Source organism: Passer montanus, unplaced genomic scaffold, assembly GCF_014805655.1.
Source record: "Passer montanus isolate IOZ18808 unplaced genomic scaffold, ASM1480565v1 scaffold35, whole genome shotgun sequence".
Classification (NCBI taxonomy): Eukaryota; Metazoa; Chordata; class Aves; order Passeriformes; family Passeridae; genus Passer; species Passer montanus.
The window spans coordinates 6,593,619-6,610,663 of record NW_024368263.1 but is presented as its reverse complement, the minus strand read 5'-3'; the positions used below and the strand labels follow the sequence as shown (position 1 = coordinate 6,610,663).

Genomic DNA, 17,045 nt, shown 5'->3' with positions numbered 1-17,045 from the left:
TTCTGTTGATCTCTGTCCTTTTTATCCTTCTCAGTTTGTCCTTGAATTCAGCTGATGCCTCTTCGTTTTCTGAATGACAAATAGGCCACTGCATCCTGGGGCAAGAATTTCTTCAGATTTATTTATGCAACTGTTTTGGATCTACTGTACTCTGAATAAATATTAATACACAGTTTATATATAAATATCTAAATACATACTAAACATGCAGACTATGAAATAGCAGTCAAATAAAATAATCAATTTATAATGGCCCATGTTTATATTTACTACTGTCTCAAAAAAACCCAAAAAACCAACCTCAAAACACAGCCTCAAAATTGCACTAAGAAACAGGAAAAATGTATTACTCCTAAATTGAATATTCTGGCAGGGAACAACAGCTGTGGGAAGGGTTTGAAGGAGAAACTGTTGACTGGAGGCAGAGCACCAAAGGGAGCTGGCTCCTTTCTGTGCATCAGCCTTCTAAGGGGACAGAATTTGCAGACGTTTGAAACCTGCTGATTTCCCTCCCTGGAAAGCATCACTGTTTTGAAGGACACAATCTTACCCTGTGAAAATAAATAAGAAATCATGATTTTGTAGCACATTTTTTACTAACACTAAGATGAGGGAACTAGCAGAGAGATTGTTTCTCGGATACCTTGAGGTGGTGGTTTTGACAAATGGCTTCTGATGCACTTGTGAGACAGAGATTTTGGCTTTCCTCACACACAGGCCTAATTACCACATTAATGAAGGCTATAAAGGAATAGCAGGGCTGTCTCTGCTAAACCTCCTTGAAACTCAGGCACAGAAAAACAAACATTGCCTTCCCTATAACTGGCTGCTTTAGGAGCCATTACTGATTAATCCTGCGTATTCCCTGATGCCAGAGCTGCCAAAGAAACCTTATCACAAGGGTTTGTTTGCACAGCCTCAGCACTGAGAGTAATCCACTAAGTATCCCACACAATACTCAGGTAGAGCAGGTAAGAATTAATTGGTACCTTTCCCACCCACCCCCCAGAATTTCTGATGCTGGAACTGTTTTTCCCTTCATTGAACCAGCTCGGCCTAGACTGGCTTGTCCCGCAGTGACATGTATATTGAATACAAATCAGACAGCAGAGCTTTAAATCTGTGTTGCAGCTCTCATTTCCAATTCGAGAACTGTACTATAATCATAAGCTTCTGGTGGATGAAAGGAAATCAGCTCTCTGAATATTAGCTAATGCCACATTTGCAAGTCCTGAAGAGATCTGTGCTGTTTAAAAAAAAAAAATAAAAAAAAATAGATCATTTCTGGTGAACCTATATATATGAATCGCTTTGTACTGCTCGACTGATAGAAGCGATGCCTGTGCTGGGATTAAACCCTTTTCATCATAAAACCTCATCTGGTTCGGAGTCCAAGTCCATCAAACCTTTTCCCTTTAAAGTCCCGCCTTTGATTCTACATCAATTTATTCAAACCGCAGCTGGGTGGCTGAAAACGAAAGGACAGCATCATTTAAACCAACCATGTTCCTAACTTGAAAGAAGGACTATAATTAAAAAAATGGGCATAAAAGAATGGAAATGGGATAATATTTTTTAATGGTAGTTCAAAGGCCGACAGATGTCAGAGCCTTTGAAGATGTCAGTACACTGAGCAAGGAGTTGCCATTAAATAGTTTGCCTGAGAGGTGAAGCAGCTTTTTAATGACTGAAAAAGCCCTTGTAGACACATCCTTGTGTTTTTAATTTGTCAGAGTTTCTGCAGTATTTTCTGATTAATGACACATGATTATAACTGCATAGCACACATATTTTTATACTTTGTTAAATGAATACTTTATTCCACATTCCTTCAGTGCCAGATAAAAACAGGAAAGCTTTACTACAGAGTCTAAAACTATTCAGATTGCTCAAATATTTATGGTAATTTGAGGGGATTGGCCAGATCCAGAGCTTCTATGTGTTGCTACCTTTTGTTCTTTAATGGAGCTATTACTACTGCCACCACAATGTGCATGCATTAAGAGAGCATGTGACCCAGTAATGCATTGTGCCCTTCTTGTGCCCTAAACAATCAGAGCTTTCATAATTCACCGATGAACAAAGTCATCAAATCAAAATAACATTTAGAAAAATCCTAGGGTTGATCCTGAACAATACAAACAATGGCTGCCAATGTATTGTAAGTGGAAAATAACTTTTCCAAGGGAAAAAGCATATTGCTAGGAAACATCATGTTCAGAAGAAAAACACCAATATTTAGAAATGCAGATAAAATCCCCATCTTGGGCTGAGAAGATGCTCCTGCAACATCCTTCATCTCTCTCTTAACATATGCAAATTTTTTCTATTTTCCTCACAAATGGAAAATGTAGTAGACTGAAACACAGGGACAATTTCTTTTGCTGCCAGGAAAAAGCTCTCCCAGCACTACAACAGCCTTTTGTGGAAGCCTGCCAAGCTGAGCAGGTACAGCCCAGCCCTGGGCAGGGACAGGAAAAGCCAGCACTGTGTGCCCTACCTTGTATCACACCTCAGAGCATCACCCACATGAGAACACAGTCATTACAAGGGAATTTGATTAATGTGCTGCTCCTTCTGCTCTTCCAGCCTACATTCAGCTTGTAATTGGATCATAAATAGAAATGTGATGGACTAGCTGAAAGCGTGCAGAGACTGGAGGTGCTGTAGCAAAGCTTTGTGAAATGAGTTGCTGTTCTGCCCTGAATATTGACAGGATTTCATGAGTAGGAATATTTGGCTTGTTGCAATCCATATCCATCAGGAATGGCTGTGTAACACCCCCTCAGGAGCCTCCTGGAGGGGAGGGAGGAGGCTCTGGACACTCACTGCTCTGTGCATCTGCAGCAGGAGCTGAAGGAAGCCGTGAGCCAGGGTTGTTCTGCTGCCTGACCCAAGCACTGCACACTTACCCTGCTGCAAAAGCAAGCACTGCAAAGTCTGAAAAGGAAAAGAACATGGCTGCAGAGAGAAAAAACATAATTCTGAAATGGAATTCCCCCACATGAATGGAAACTGAGCCGTGCTAGGAAGAAACATGGCAGTCAGGATTCACTATAAAGAACATGGAGAACTGGACAACTCTCAGCACAGACAATTGTATTCCCATTCCCAACTAACCTGCAGCCTTCCTCCTTGAGTCACTCCACAGTTACCTCCAAAGACAGTTTTATTTAAAAGCAAAACAAACCCTAACCTATCACACATCACTAGACCACTTGGCTTTATCATGAATCTCATATAAATTTGAAAACTCAGTCTGAATTAATGTTACCTTACACACTTCTGCCACTTTTCCTAGAAAACAAACAACACGTGGGAGCAGGCAGGGAGCTGCTGAGCAGGATGGGGTGGAGCAGCCCCTGGGAACACCCATCAACCAGAGCAGAGCTCATTCCCTCTTCCAGCCCCATCTCAGGAGCTGGGCAGCTCCCGGGTACCCAGGGTGCTCAGCAGGGGTGCTGGGACAGGGACATGCTCTGGATGGAAGAAAGCAAAGGAGCAAGGTCTACACATCCTTGATGTCACTGCTGTAGAGGAATCTGTTCAAAATTCAGTTATTATGTATGGCACTGTGGTAAAAATAGCAGAATAAAATGTTGAATTTCAAGCAGTTTTGGCTGAGCTGAAATGAACCTTCAGAGAACAAAGAAAAGGCACTTCTCTAAGCTGTGGGACTTTCTACAGAATTCCAAATTAATTACACAAACTAAAGGAATGTTACTCACAAAAGATACATTAGAATTCTGAATAAACATCATAAAGTTCTTCTAAAATGAGAAGTATCAGACATCCTGCAAATAATGTTTTGCTACAAGCCCCATATAAGCAGACAAAGCTGAGCCATTCAGACTTTATCCATTAGAGGGCAATAATACATATACACACACTCAGACACATATATACACACAAACACACTCCCTCATGTATCCCAAACTGATTTTAGCAGGAAAAAATTAGTATTTTCTGTCTAACATTACCAATGGTATATTGACAGCTTGGGTCCTGTTCCCTCCACTCCCCCTGCACTCCCCAACAACAGCATCCAACAGATAAAAGGAACAATAACAAATTATTCTTTAAATTTGCTTTCCCATGAGGAAATCTGTGCAATTCACAGCTTCAGAAGGCTTCCAGTCAGTTATTAGCAAACTTGAGTAGGCTGAACAACCAGCATGCCTGGAAGCATGGCAATCATTACAGGGGTTCCCAAACTCTGAACAGACAAAAATGTTCTTCAAGTGCTCATCTCCCACCTCAGTCAAACACTTTTCCTTTTCCTTTGACAGCAGCAGCCACTGCAGGCATGGCAAGGGGCCAGCACTCTTCAGCTGTCTCTTAGAGCTACAGACAAATCATGCAAGGGCATTTTTTGATGTGTTTTGATGTGATTTTTTGAGTTATTAGAGGCACTCAAAGGAGGCAGCTCGTGTGCTGTGTCTTCTGCTTCACTGCTCCAACCACACCAACCCACAGAGAAACCAACTGATAAAAATTGTTTATCTCAGGTCCCCAACCTTCTGCTGCCCCCACTTGCAGCATCCCACAAGCACAATTATGGTATCAGCTCTCAGGGACAGGAACTGTCTGTGTTTCCATGTTTGCACTAACACAACATAGACTCAGACCCCCGAGAGGATTCCAGCAATACAAATAATTACCAGCAGCCCCTAAACTACTGCTTGTCAACATCTCATTAGTTACAGGACTGCTGGAGTTCACAGGGACACACAGGCAGCTGGATCAGTCACTTAATGACCAGTAATTCCTGTGAGCATCCGCACTCCATTGATTTGTGTTTGGGGTGGCATTTTTCCTTCTGTTTGTTTGTGGGCTTTTTGCTTGTTTCTGTTTTGTTTGGGTTTTTTAAAAACATATTACTCTGCAATTGCCAACCCCTACTCCCTTAAAAACAGCACTTCAGGTAACAATGTCATCTACCAGCTCCTTGTTTTCATCAGCTGCTGAATAAATATTAATTTTATATTAAACTAGAGGTTTAATTGAAGATCTGAATTTCGTAAGGTCCAAGATGAAGATGTAGAGTAACACACTGCTCCTGCTGCTACCCCAGCCAGGACACAGGTGCCCTCCAACCCAGAAATCCCTAAGGATAGCAAACACAGCAGGAGAACACGCAGCTTCCTTCAAATCTTCCAGTGTACTCTGTTTGCAGCAGCTGCCTTTCCAAAAATCACTTTCTCCGCTGTTTCTCCTTTCTAAATTCACTTTACAGATGCCAATACAGCAGAAAGCACAGTCTACAAAAGAACTCAAGCTGTCAGAGGCAACTTTAGAAGAATTGTATCCCCTGTGTGGAAGATGGAGTTCACTCTTCGTGGGATTTTCAGATCTGTTTCAAGTGAAAACACTGTGTCAGAGGGTTTTGTCCCTTTTTTTTGCCTTTTTTCCCCCCTTAAACTACCTTAGTGATGATTTTATGAACTCCGAAGAACAACTCTAAAACCTGAAAATGGAATATTCATGATCAGGCCAATATTGGAGGGGTCAAAAGTAAAGTTTTCTTACTTGTGTTATTTTAGGAGGACTTTCAGACACATGAATACAGATGACTCTGAGATATGTAATTGCAGTTTGAAATATATTGTTTTCTGCATGAAACAGAAATCTACAGCATCCCTGACATCGATTCCTGTCATTTTGTCATGATAAACACTCAGGTATTAAGTACCTTCCACATCATGCACCCAGGCATGATTCCAATTAGTGCTGAATAGAAGACAAAATGTCACCTTAATAAGCTTCAATTTGCAGAGTCTTTGAACACTGGATGATATCATCACTTTGCCAATCATTTCTTGTACTTTGGCTGCTTTTTTTCCATCTCACCCTCCCTGTCAAAAGGAAGTCTTTCAAATCCACAGAAAGGGAAGACATGAACAACGTCAGTCATTGGTCTGACTGAGCTAAAAGATCCAAAAATGACTCCCCAATACATCAACAGAGAACTATGATGTGCACAATATTCCCTCAAAGCTAATTTGCTGCCAACATGTAGAGTAATTGGGGGAAAAAAGTCTACTTTAAAGTCATACTGTGAAAAATATTTTCTTGCATGAAATCAACACTAAAGACCTTAAATCACTGTCACAGTCTGTGCCACTCATTCAAATGAAGAAACAGTTTTTGCTCAGGTAAGGTGACAATCATTTCTTCAAAGGTGACTGGGCTGAGCTCTGCTGTCTGACTCCATGCTGAAAACAATCACTGTACTTTAAAAGAATGGATTTTCCCACTAATTTGTTTCTTAAAAAAAAAAAGAAAAATGTTTTCAAAAGGAAAAAGAAAAATTGTAGAGAAGGTATATACAGTTCTGTGAGCTGAAATGTCTGAGGCCAGCACAAGCACACAGCCCCCAGCTGAGGACTCACGATGTTTTCTCTATCTGGAATATCCCCAAAAGCAAAACCTAAAATCCCTGCTCTTATCTGGGTGTGAGGGAAAACAGAAACACCAAATGGCAGCAGAAAAGACAAGAGATAATGAATCAGGATGGGAAGCGTGGAGCCATGCAAGGCCAACACGCTGGCTGTTCAGTGGGCTCTGCAGGGCTGTGCCAGGGCTGTGCTCCTGCCTGAAGGCACAGATCAGAGGTGGGCATGGGGAATGGGCTCTCCTGGGCTGGCTCCTGCAGGAGGAGGTCCCAGAGCACACAGCCAGTGCCCCTGGGCTGCACCACCCAGGTGCAGCAGACTCCTGGCACTGCGCTGTGCTGCCCCATCTCCCTGGCTTGCACATCCCAAGAACCAGTCAGGAGCCCTTTGCTGGCACCTCTTTGTCACTCACGGCTCAGAAGTGGCAGGGGACAGCCCAGCCCACCCCGTGTGGGGTGTGCTGTGCCCAGAGTCCATGCTCTGGTGGGAAAGGGGCTGGAGCAGCTCAGAAGGACTGGAGCTGGGAGCACACACCGGGCATGGCACTGGGTGGGAGCAGGGCTGGAAGAGTGGACAGCATTTGGCTGCCCCTCCATGGGATGGGACAGCAAATTCCATACTTCTGAGGCAGCAAGGACTTGGAGGAGTTGCTAGAGACACCGGGCTTGGGCCAGTGGGGAAACAGCTGCAGAGATTTTAGTGGTGAAACACTCAAGGCTGTGTCTGTGCCAGCAGCATCATCCCAGCCTGCAGAGAACCCACCACGGGGTCGTGGGGCTTGTCCCCCTCGCAGCTCCTGTCTGGGAAACAGAGGAAAACCAGAGGAGGCTCCCATTTTTCTTCCTAAAGCAGCATGTGGAGGAACAGGCAGAGCAGTGGTGGGGCACGCAGGGCAGTGCAATTTGCCATAAGCATCTCAGCTGCAATTTGTTACTGGTTTTCCACTTGAAGGTTCCTTTATAATACTTTAATGTGGGAGCGTGCAGAGCTGTATGGATGGGCTCATATTTCTCAGCTGACATATCTTCAGCCAAAGTATGTCAGCTACAGGAGAAGGCAAGGCTTTGCACTGGCTCTGGGATTTCTTCTTCCCCCATCAGAAACCACATAAAAGAAAAACACAAATAAATCAGCTCTCCAAAATCGCTATTTATTACCTCATCATGAAACCATCTACTGGACCCTGCAGTGGTATTGAGTAATATCATTACTTAAACCATAAAGAGGTTGTATTTATTACTCAAAATTGGGAAAATTAGCATCCATATGGATCTTATTGTTTTACGAGCAGTACTGCTGCCAAAACAAGTGGTGTTAACATTCCAAACTACAGATTGTCACCATTTCTCACCCAGTGTCTCATTCTTTCACTTGGTATTTAAAATACCTTTGAATTGAGGAACTGAGCAGATCATAGAGTCTCTCCTATCAAGATATATATCATTTAACAGCCAGACTACTGTTCAAAAGTTGATTTATCGTGGCAGTGAGTGAATGGAATTAACATTTGATGACCTAAGGAAGAGAGACTAAATTGATTTTGGATAATCTTTCTTTAGAGAAGGGACGAGAGAAAAAGCACACTCTAAGAAATTTAACTACTTAATTTGCAATACATAGCACCTTTGTAGGTAATCACAGACAGGACACCCTAACCTCCATCCCTGGAAAAATGATGGTGTAAAACTCCATGAAATTAATTTCCAGGCACTGGAAGCATAAAAGGGTCACTGGGAACTGCAAGCTGGATAAACCAGGGCAGGGCAGGCTTAAATAAAGTTTTTGTCTCCTGCAGTGAAAGGGGAGAAGTGTCAGTGTCATTTATCTTGATTTTAGCAAGGTTTTGATACAGACTTTACAGGGTCTGTACAGTCAAACTGAAGGGACACGGAGTGGAGGGATGAGCAGAGTGTGAGCAGAGACTTCTCTCCAGTGTGAGCAGAGAACTCACAGGGTTTGAACAGGAGTGAAGAGTCAGCCAACAAGTGGCACTTCTCAAAGTTCAGAATGGGCTGACACAGCTGCACACCTGCTCCAAAGCCCTGCATGATGGACACAGTGACTCTGTGCCACACAATGGGTGGCATTTCCTGGGTAAGCAGCCAGTGTGGAGAGCAGGGTGCCATCCACAGGGACCTCAAGCACTGCAAGGTGAGGAATGGACCACCAGGAGCTGCAGGGAGCTCACCAAGCCAGGTTTACTCAGCCTGGAGAACCGAACACCAAAGAGAAATCGATTTGCTGTCTTCAACTGAGCATAAGGAATTGTGGAGAGGACAGAGGCAGGCTCCTCTTGAAGGAAGGGCAAGAACCTACAGATGCAAATTTTAACAACAGATATTCCAGCTGCATATCCAGGAAAAGGGATTTCACACTGGATTGGTAAAGCACTGGAGCTTTTGGCTCAAGAAGGCTGGGAAATCTCCACCAGTGCAGGTTTTTCAAAACTCAGCTGGACTTGGCCCTGAGCAACATGACGTGGTTTTGAAGTCAGACCTGCTTTGAGCAGGAGGTTGGGCACGGTGACCTCCAGAGGTCCTTCCAACCCAAATTATTCTATGATGCTGTGAAAAACTCCAGAATGAATGCTGGTCTCCCATTAGAGGATGTCCCTTCAGCACTCAGGGGAGCGTTTGAAGTGGATGGCACTGCTGTTTTCCAAATTGCTGCACTTGTTCTATGGACTAGGAGAAGCCAACTTCCTTCTATTCAACAACTGTCTCAAACACATTACAAGATAACACAAAAAAAGAAATTTTCAAAAGAACTAAAAACCATTAATAAAGCTGTGAGCAAGCATTCCCTCCTCTGTGCAGCAGACATTTACTGAATTAGCTTAGTTGTAATATTTGGAACAATCCAGTATCACAAAAAACACACTTTGAAGACTTGGACACAACTGGAAGTAATATCAATAAGCAAATTCACAGCCTGGCTTTGCTATACACTGATCTTCACATAGAAACAAGCTCCTTCAATCAAATCAAGAGATCAAGAGATCAATCAAATCAACATCAAGAGATTTTATTGTAAATCGATAGTTTCTGCAGACTAACACAGTATTTTTGCCTCTCTGCTTAGAAATTACATTACACCACCTCAAAAGCTGCAGTTACTACCTGTTTGTACATGCATCTGCTTGTAATTGATAATTTTTGACTTCAAGATTCCTTATTGTAACTTTAATGTGAGAAATGATTTCACACCACACACAGCTTATTGTCTGTTAGTGTTAATCATTCCTTGCAGCCATCACACAGAAACCCTGCAAAGCCACACCTAGTGGATGTGTTAAAACCTGGCAGAAAGATCCTTTACATCTCACAGATGAGCAAAACTGATCTCACGTCTATTCAGAGAAATTAATCTATGTTTATTAACATCTATGCAGGAAATAATCACTTCTTCCTAATCAAGGAGTGCTGGTATAAAATAAAATTACTGCCTTACGATCCACACCCTGCCCCTAGACAAGTAAAATTATACACTCCATCTTCAGCTGCCAATATTTAAAATGAAAAAAAAGAGAATATAAAACCACGGATTGCAATGTTATAATAATTACCAGATATATTCCATTTCATATTATAGAAACAGAAAGTCCATTTTGCTGAAAAGAACTCCATCTCAGATTCAGAGTTCATATTATGTGATGAGCTAGTTTCTATGGCAACTGCTTTCTCTTTTACATACACTGTAGACAGCACAAAATGTCTGTTGTCTCCTAAGTTACCTTAACATTTTTAATCAGCAGATGACAATTTGTGCACTATTATGTATGCCTTCCAAAAATGTCTTTAAGTATTGCAAGTGCTGGGCTGACTGCAGTATAAAAGGAAAGAGTGAAGTCACACCTCCCGCCCCAAATTCCTCATAATCCAACTTCAGCTCTAATGAGAAGAGTGAGAGTCGAGGAAAAATGCTGGAGACATCAGAGATGATCACCCACTATGGCACAAGGACACTCTGAAGGGTGCATGAAGTGAGTAAGTGGCAGATGTTCACAGCTGGACCAACAGGTGCTTGAGAGGTGTCCCAGCCCTGGGCAGCAGCTCAGCCAGAGCAGGACACAGGAACACAAAGGTGCCAAGGTGGGATCACCTGAGCAGGGACAGGGATGTGCTCAGGAGAGCCAGACCCTGATGGAGAGAACACTGAGCCTGCACTGCCTGCTCCAGTTCAGAGCAAAGGCTCATTTTTAACTCTTATCTCAAAGATTATGCCAATGCTGCAGCCCAAGCCCTTCCCACAGCTCCCCTGCATTTACTCAAGTGAAAACCAGCTCTGTGGGTTCACAGCATTTGAGTCTTTCCACAAGGAACTGCTGCATTTGACCATTTGACAGCAAGGTCTGAGTGAAAACCCAGTGCAAACATCTTCATGGAACCCAGCACCAGATCCCTGATTTCTGCAGATATTCTCCATCAATGGGATCCATGGCAGCCCTGAGTCAGCAGACTGTGAATAACAACCAAGGAAAACCACACAAGTGCTGCAACAAATATTTGGTACTTTAAAATACTTTACATCAACAGTCATGTTCATTATCCTGGGCTGACTGGTGGTAAATTAAACATGCTGCAATATAGCCAAAAGCTTTTGTTTGGGAAAGCCTAAAAGGGAACGGCTGTCTGTCTACAGGAGTCTGACTGGCAGCCCAAGAGCCACTCTTCAAGTAAAATATAACAAACAAATATTTAGATTGCAACTCTAGGATTCAGATTGGCTGCAGAGAAAGTCTGCATTGCAAGCAGTGCATTTCTTCTCATGCCAAAGACATCTTCTGCTAAGCAAAGAAAGGAAGTAAAAGAAAAAAAAAAGAGTAATATAATTTATTTACTCCAAACTGTAAACAGAAGTGACTTCAGTAGCACTGTCAGCATCTGAATGTTTCCCAGACTACCTCTATCTGTACCCTCCAGATCCCCTCAAGCAAATTGCTTCCACTGATACTGGGAGAATAACCATGTGGGAACTGCTATCTGGAGATATTCAAACAATTACACGAAGCAGAAGAGTTGATCAGTGATTTATCTGTGGGTAACAATAGGTTCTTTCAAATCAAAGTTGAAGAGAGTCTCCTATTCTGAAAAAAATGCTCCCAAAATCCTTCTTATTAATACAGTACAGTACTGCAAAGTTACTGCTGCAGCAGTATTTGCACACAGGCAGAAACTGGGCATGAGTTGGGTGTTTAGCTACCACTAAACCAGCAGGTAATGTCTCTGCTGGGCTTTTTCCTGTATTTTCTCTTGTCAGTAGTTGAGAGAGCTCTGCAGCAGACATACATCAGCACAGCCACTCTTCATACATTTATGGAGCCAAGATAAATGGCCTCTGTTTCCCCCACTTGGTCGATACACTAATTATCTACAGAACCACAAACATATACCAAGAACCTGCTGGAATGAGAAGAACTATCACTGCTGGAATGAAAATAGTGATTGCTACTGGTTTTTTATTTTAACTCCACAGGCTCAAATTAATTCAGACAGAACCAGGTGCAAAGCAATAGCTGAAGAAAGATTGTTGATCCCAAGTGCAAAGAAAGAAATTTCCAAAGAGAAGCCAGAAAAGAAGTGATGGGATGTGCTGTACATGGGACAGCAAGGGAGGAGCCGCTGATTTCTGAGAAGGGAAAGCAAACCTGGATGGTAAAGGCCAAGGGGATTATGAAAAGTTCACAAAGCAAGAGAGGAAAAAGGAAAAAAAAGATCCTCCAGCCATGGGATAACACCTTATTAACTCTTCTTACCACCTCCAGCCTGTTTGTCGGGGCTTTTTGTAACAAGCTCTGCCCTCAATGTTTGCGTCCACACAGCTTCAGAACTACTCAAGGTTTTTCTTTCCTGACCAAAAAGGGTTTCTTGAGAGCCCCAAGACACCCCAAAAGAGCAGTGATCTCTTACAGCAGCCTCATTTTTGAGAGCACAGACGTTGCCTGTTAAAATTAAACACTGTGACATCAGTGACACGCGCGGGCAGAATGTGCCCGAGCACTCCAGCTGCTCTTGACCCAATTATGACTGGATGAACACAGTGGCCTGGCCAATTATCTCAGAACAGAACCTGGAAAGAGGATTCAGCTTCCTCATGGAAACTTTCTTTCCTCTCCTTTAGTGCCAAGCACCGTATTTGATGTTACAGGGGTACATTTTATTTCTTCTTCTTGCCCAAAGGTCAACGGTGGAAGAACAAGCAGGAAAATGATCCAACTCTGTACAGCAGCTGGAACATGGAAATCTTTGAGCTGGTTGAGGGCACGTGACAGATGCTGGGGAGAGAAGGACATTCAAAGGACAAAGGGGAAATATGAGGGAACAACTGGCACCGCAGACACTCAGCCCCTCCGCTTCAGTTATTAAAATTTCCTAACGTTGCTATTTCATTTCACCAAGCAAACCGGATATATTCTCTGTGACCTGAAGTCTTGCTTCAGAAAATCACTGATTCCATAGCAAGACTGCTTTTATTAAAACAAAGGAAGGTCTCCATCATGCAAGGAGCTCCCTGTTTTGTGAACTGATGGATAAACTAAAATTACTTAGGCAGGTGCGGAATGTATAAGCAAACTTAACAATGCTCCTAAAGAAAATCCAGGTATCTAAATTAAATAGAAGTAGCGATTCAAAACTTCCCATTTAAAAAAACACAATCCTGTGTGATTAGCTACTGTTTAAAGAATAACAACATTATTGCAGTTCTTAGAAAACGTACAGGATTTAAAAGCCTACAAGAACACAGCATGGCATAAAAGCCTTTGTACTGCTTTGACTTTTATTGACCTACAAGTCAATTTACTCCTCCCCAAGCATTACAACCCCAGGTGAAAAAATCAGAGGAAGACTCCTGGAAATGGAGAAATTCAGGCGGAATGCAATCGTGATCCAGAAATTTATCATCAACACAAAAGGTGATACGCTTCAATCAAATTCCTTTCTTGAAAATATATTAGACTTACGCTTCACGAAGAAATAACATTGTTTTATATTTAATTAATATCTGGAAAGGCACTCAAATCTTATTTTTTATACTCTAGTTGAGATTAAAGCATTAATAAATGTATTTATATTTGAACAAAATCTAACCATTTTGTATAGTGTCTTTCACAGTACCTGAAGACCTATGTGCAAGTAGAGACCTTGGATATGCAATAAAAAAACTAAATTAATCTTTACAGTATTAGCAAAAGAAATTGATCTGCAGTACTCAGTAATAGCTGTCTTCAGGAATATAGTGAAATACATATTTTAACCACGTATATTAAGAAATACGTATTCGTTACTCTTTCATATGGAAAAGGATTTAAGAAAGACTTCCAGTGAATACCTTTAATAATGGTGCCTTCACATCATTCACCCAACACTGAGCAGATAGGTCCTTCAAACCAAGCTACTCATATGTGATTAACACTAATTATTATTTAAATTTTTCGAATAACCCAGCAAATCCACTTTTCATTTCGCCAAGCAAAATGGCCTCCACTCCTATTTCATCTCACCTTCGCTGCGACACAAAGCACTCCTAAAAATTACTGCTGTCAAAGACGGTTCCAATTTAACAGGTTTTTAAAATGCAGTGCTGTTAAACACCCATTAAATGACTGGGTTACCTTTGTTTAGAGCCTGACAAATGTTTCATAAAGGACACTGGCCGTTAGTCACATCAGATGTCCAAAACATGCATTTTTAGTAAACATATGCGAAGAATAAAAAAAAATATTAAAAATCTGGGCTATAATTCCACAAGAAACACCAGTATTTTCTGTTGAGCTCAGTGCAAAGACAGAGGTGGATTTGAATACAAAGACCAGAGGAAGGAACGAAGAGCAATTTATTTTCCCAAATGGAAAAATCTGCGTCCTTGAAAGCTGGGAGAGTCTCACTAGAATTTAAACAAACAACAGCTCTTCTAGTCAAAGCAACTGCCCTTTCTTCCCTGATTTACATGTCATTCTCATGGCAGCAATGTTCAAATGACTGTACAGGGATATTCAAACTACAAAGAAAAGCTCTGTTAAAAGGCCAAACTCTGCTTTTCAGACTGTTCAGATTCCCCCAATAGCTGTGAAATTTCCCAGCTTTCCACAGAGCACCTGTAGTAGCATTGTTGATCCCCTGCAAACGGAAAGCACAACCAAACTTTGGGCTCCAGCCTCTGCCAGAAATGACCCCCAAGAGCACAAACCAGAGCTGGACTTAGAGACACCTCCCAGTTCTCAGGATTTGCTGAAGAGAGTCCCCTTCCTTTTGCATTCAGTGTTACAGAGCAACAGAGGAACTGGGATGAGCACTAGTGCGTAGACAGAATAATTCTATATAATTCCAAAACCGTCTTCTTTTAATGTGGGAGTTACACCTCTGCCTTTGTCCGCAAAAAAAACCAACATCAGAAATGCAGGTGAGAAGAGGCTGCAAGTCTGAAAAGACACTTGCAAACAGATCCAGAGCTGAGATGAATCTATCCTGGGCCAAAAAGAAAAAATGCAAAGATAAAAACCAATCCCTTGAACCATTTAAGGCTTTGTTCGCTCTTACAATGCAGCGGAAAATAAAAGGCGAGGTTTAATTTTTTTTTCAGAGGCCACCTGAGTATCCCCTGCTCAAGTGTTCTCACAAAGTATATCCCGTTTTCATTGGAAAACCACAATTGTAGAAATGGAGAAATAAGTCCTGGCTTTGCAATATACCTCTCAACCTCCCCCAAGAAGCCGTTTGCTTCCTAATGGACTTCCTTAAGCCAGATTTCGATAGTCTGAGCCGTTCAAAGTAAAAAATCAGTTGATTTTAAAAGTAAAATTTCAATTCAGTTTCATTTAGCTCCATTGGAGGTGTTAGTAAAAGACACAGTCTACCAGCCTACAGGAAAGTAGAGCGAAAATGCCTCTTAGTCTGAGCCTAACATCTCCTAGGGAAGGTGGTGGTGCGCGGAAAACGTGTCAACAAAGATGCTTTACCAAAATGTCCAGTTTGGCTATAAAATAATCCATGCGTGATAAGCAATTCTAACGCTGATTAGGAAAGATTATTTTCTGTAAAATCTTTAAACTAGAAAATCACCTTAGTTTTTAGAATATTGCCATTGCAGGCCTTTTTAATAAAGGCTCTTAGGAAAATATACCACGCCGTCCTTACAAAATACATTGAAAAAAGGCAGTAAGATGGTTTTTGAAGTGAAAACTCATAAAGATCATTTTCCATGCTGACAGTGTGCATTTCATCCAGAAGTTTGAAGAGTCAAATGCTACCTCAGCTGGGGGTTATTCTGCCAAATGGCTTCCAACAGTGACCACAGAGATGGAGGATGGGAGGGGTACGTGTGTGTAGGAAAATAAACGTGATGGTAAGCGACCCCAAACCCACATCATCTTATCAAACATCCGACACACGGAACCAAACGCACAATGCAAATCTAGAATACAAAAACTGAAACAAAAAAGACATGAACAAAAGGAAATAAAGCCATTTGTGAGTTACCTGCAGAGATTTAAAACAAAAAAAAGCACACAAACGAAGCAGATATAATTCACATGGATTTGCCCAGGAAGAAGAAAAGGAGGGGTGAGTGTGAGGGCTTGGGGGGGAAAAAGAACAGATACCTTTTTTTCTTAAACAAATCCATCATGAAAGAAAATGAGACAAGATTATAAATAGGCCGAGTTATAGCGCACCATGGGATTTTTAATCTGGCTACCTGTGGTTTTTGCACTTAAAGCCCTATTCAGCAGTAGGAAGGGAGGGGGGAAAGCGGAAAAAGAAAAAAAGAAAAAAAAAGAAAATCGAAATCACGTTTATGTGCCAGTTTCGCAAATGCTCCCCCAGCGAGCACCACCAACAATGCTGGCAAACAGGAAACACTCATTATCAGCAATTTCTAATAAGCGGGCGCCTTTCAAGCGTTATTGATCGTTACCTGGCCGTCACGTTTCCTGCTGTCCTGAGTTTGGCTCTCGTGCTCTGCCATGGCAGCGTGAAGCTGCTTCTCCAGTTTCTCCATCTCCCGTTGATGGTCTCGGACCAGGCAGTCCTGCGCTGTGTTGTGCTGCTGGAATAGGTGCGTCTTCTCCTGTTCATGCTCCAGCTTCAGCTCCACTATCTGATTGGACAGGGAGGAGTACAGTTCATCAATAGAACATCCTTGTCGTCATGACAACTCGTCTACAGCTTAATTTCCCCCTTAATTTCATCAAGTTGGCAATTTTATTTTTACGTCACTATTACCTCACCTCTTAAAAAGCCACCGTTAGCGTGACAGAATTCCTCCAGACAATCCCAACAATGGAGACAACCGAGCAAATCCAGCGCATCCTTACCCAATTTGTTGGTACAAATGTCGGAAGCGTACGAAAAAATAATATTTAAAAAAAAAAAAAAAAAAGAAAAAGGGGAGGCATTGTCGCATTGTGTGGCGGGTGCCCCAGTATCCCGCTGCTGCTCCTCAGCAGGATTGAGGATCCTAAATGGTTAATAGGCAGCCTGCTCGCCCCTTCGCTTAAGTATACACACACACAACCCCCCACCCCAGCAATTAAAGCTTTGCAAGAATTCTTTATGATTTCCAAAGCGAACGCTCTTCCTGCGATATTCCTCAACGATGGCGCATAGAGTTGTCTTTTTTTTTTTTCCCCTTAAATAAAAAAAAAAAGAGCAA

General features: G+C 42.0%; 1 protein-coding gene across 4 annotated transcripts in view; it reads right to left on the bottom strand.

Moving 5' to 3' along the window:
- CEP112 (centrosomal protein 112) overlaps window positions 1–17,045 on the bottom strand; it is a 162,811-nt gene that overhangs the window by 72,717 nt on the left and 73,049 nt on the right. For all 4 annotated transcript variants that reach the window (XM_039716386.1, XM_039716388.1, XM_039716385.1 and 1 more), the window contains exon 20: window positions 16,308–16,490. In XM_039716386.1, the coding sequence (XP_039572320.1) occupies window positions 16,308–16,490 (183 nt within the window). The remainder of the gene's footprint in view (window positions 1–16,307; window positions 16,491–17,045) is intronic.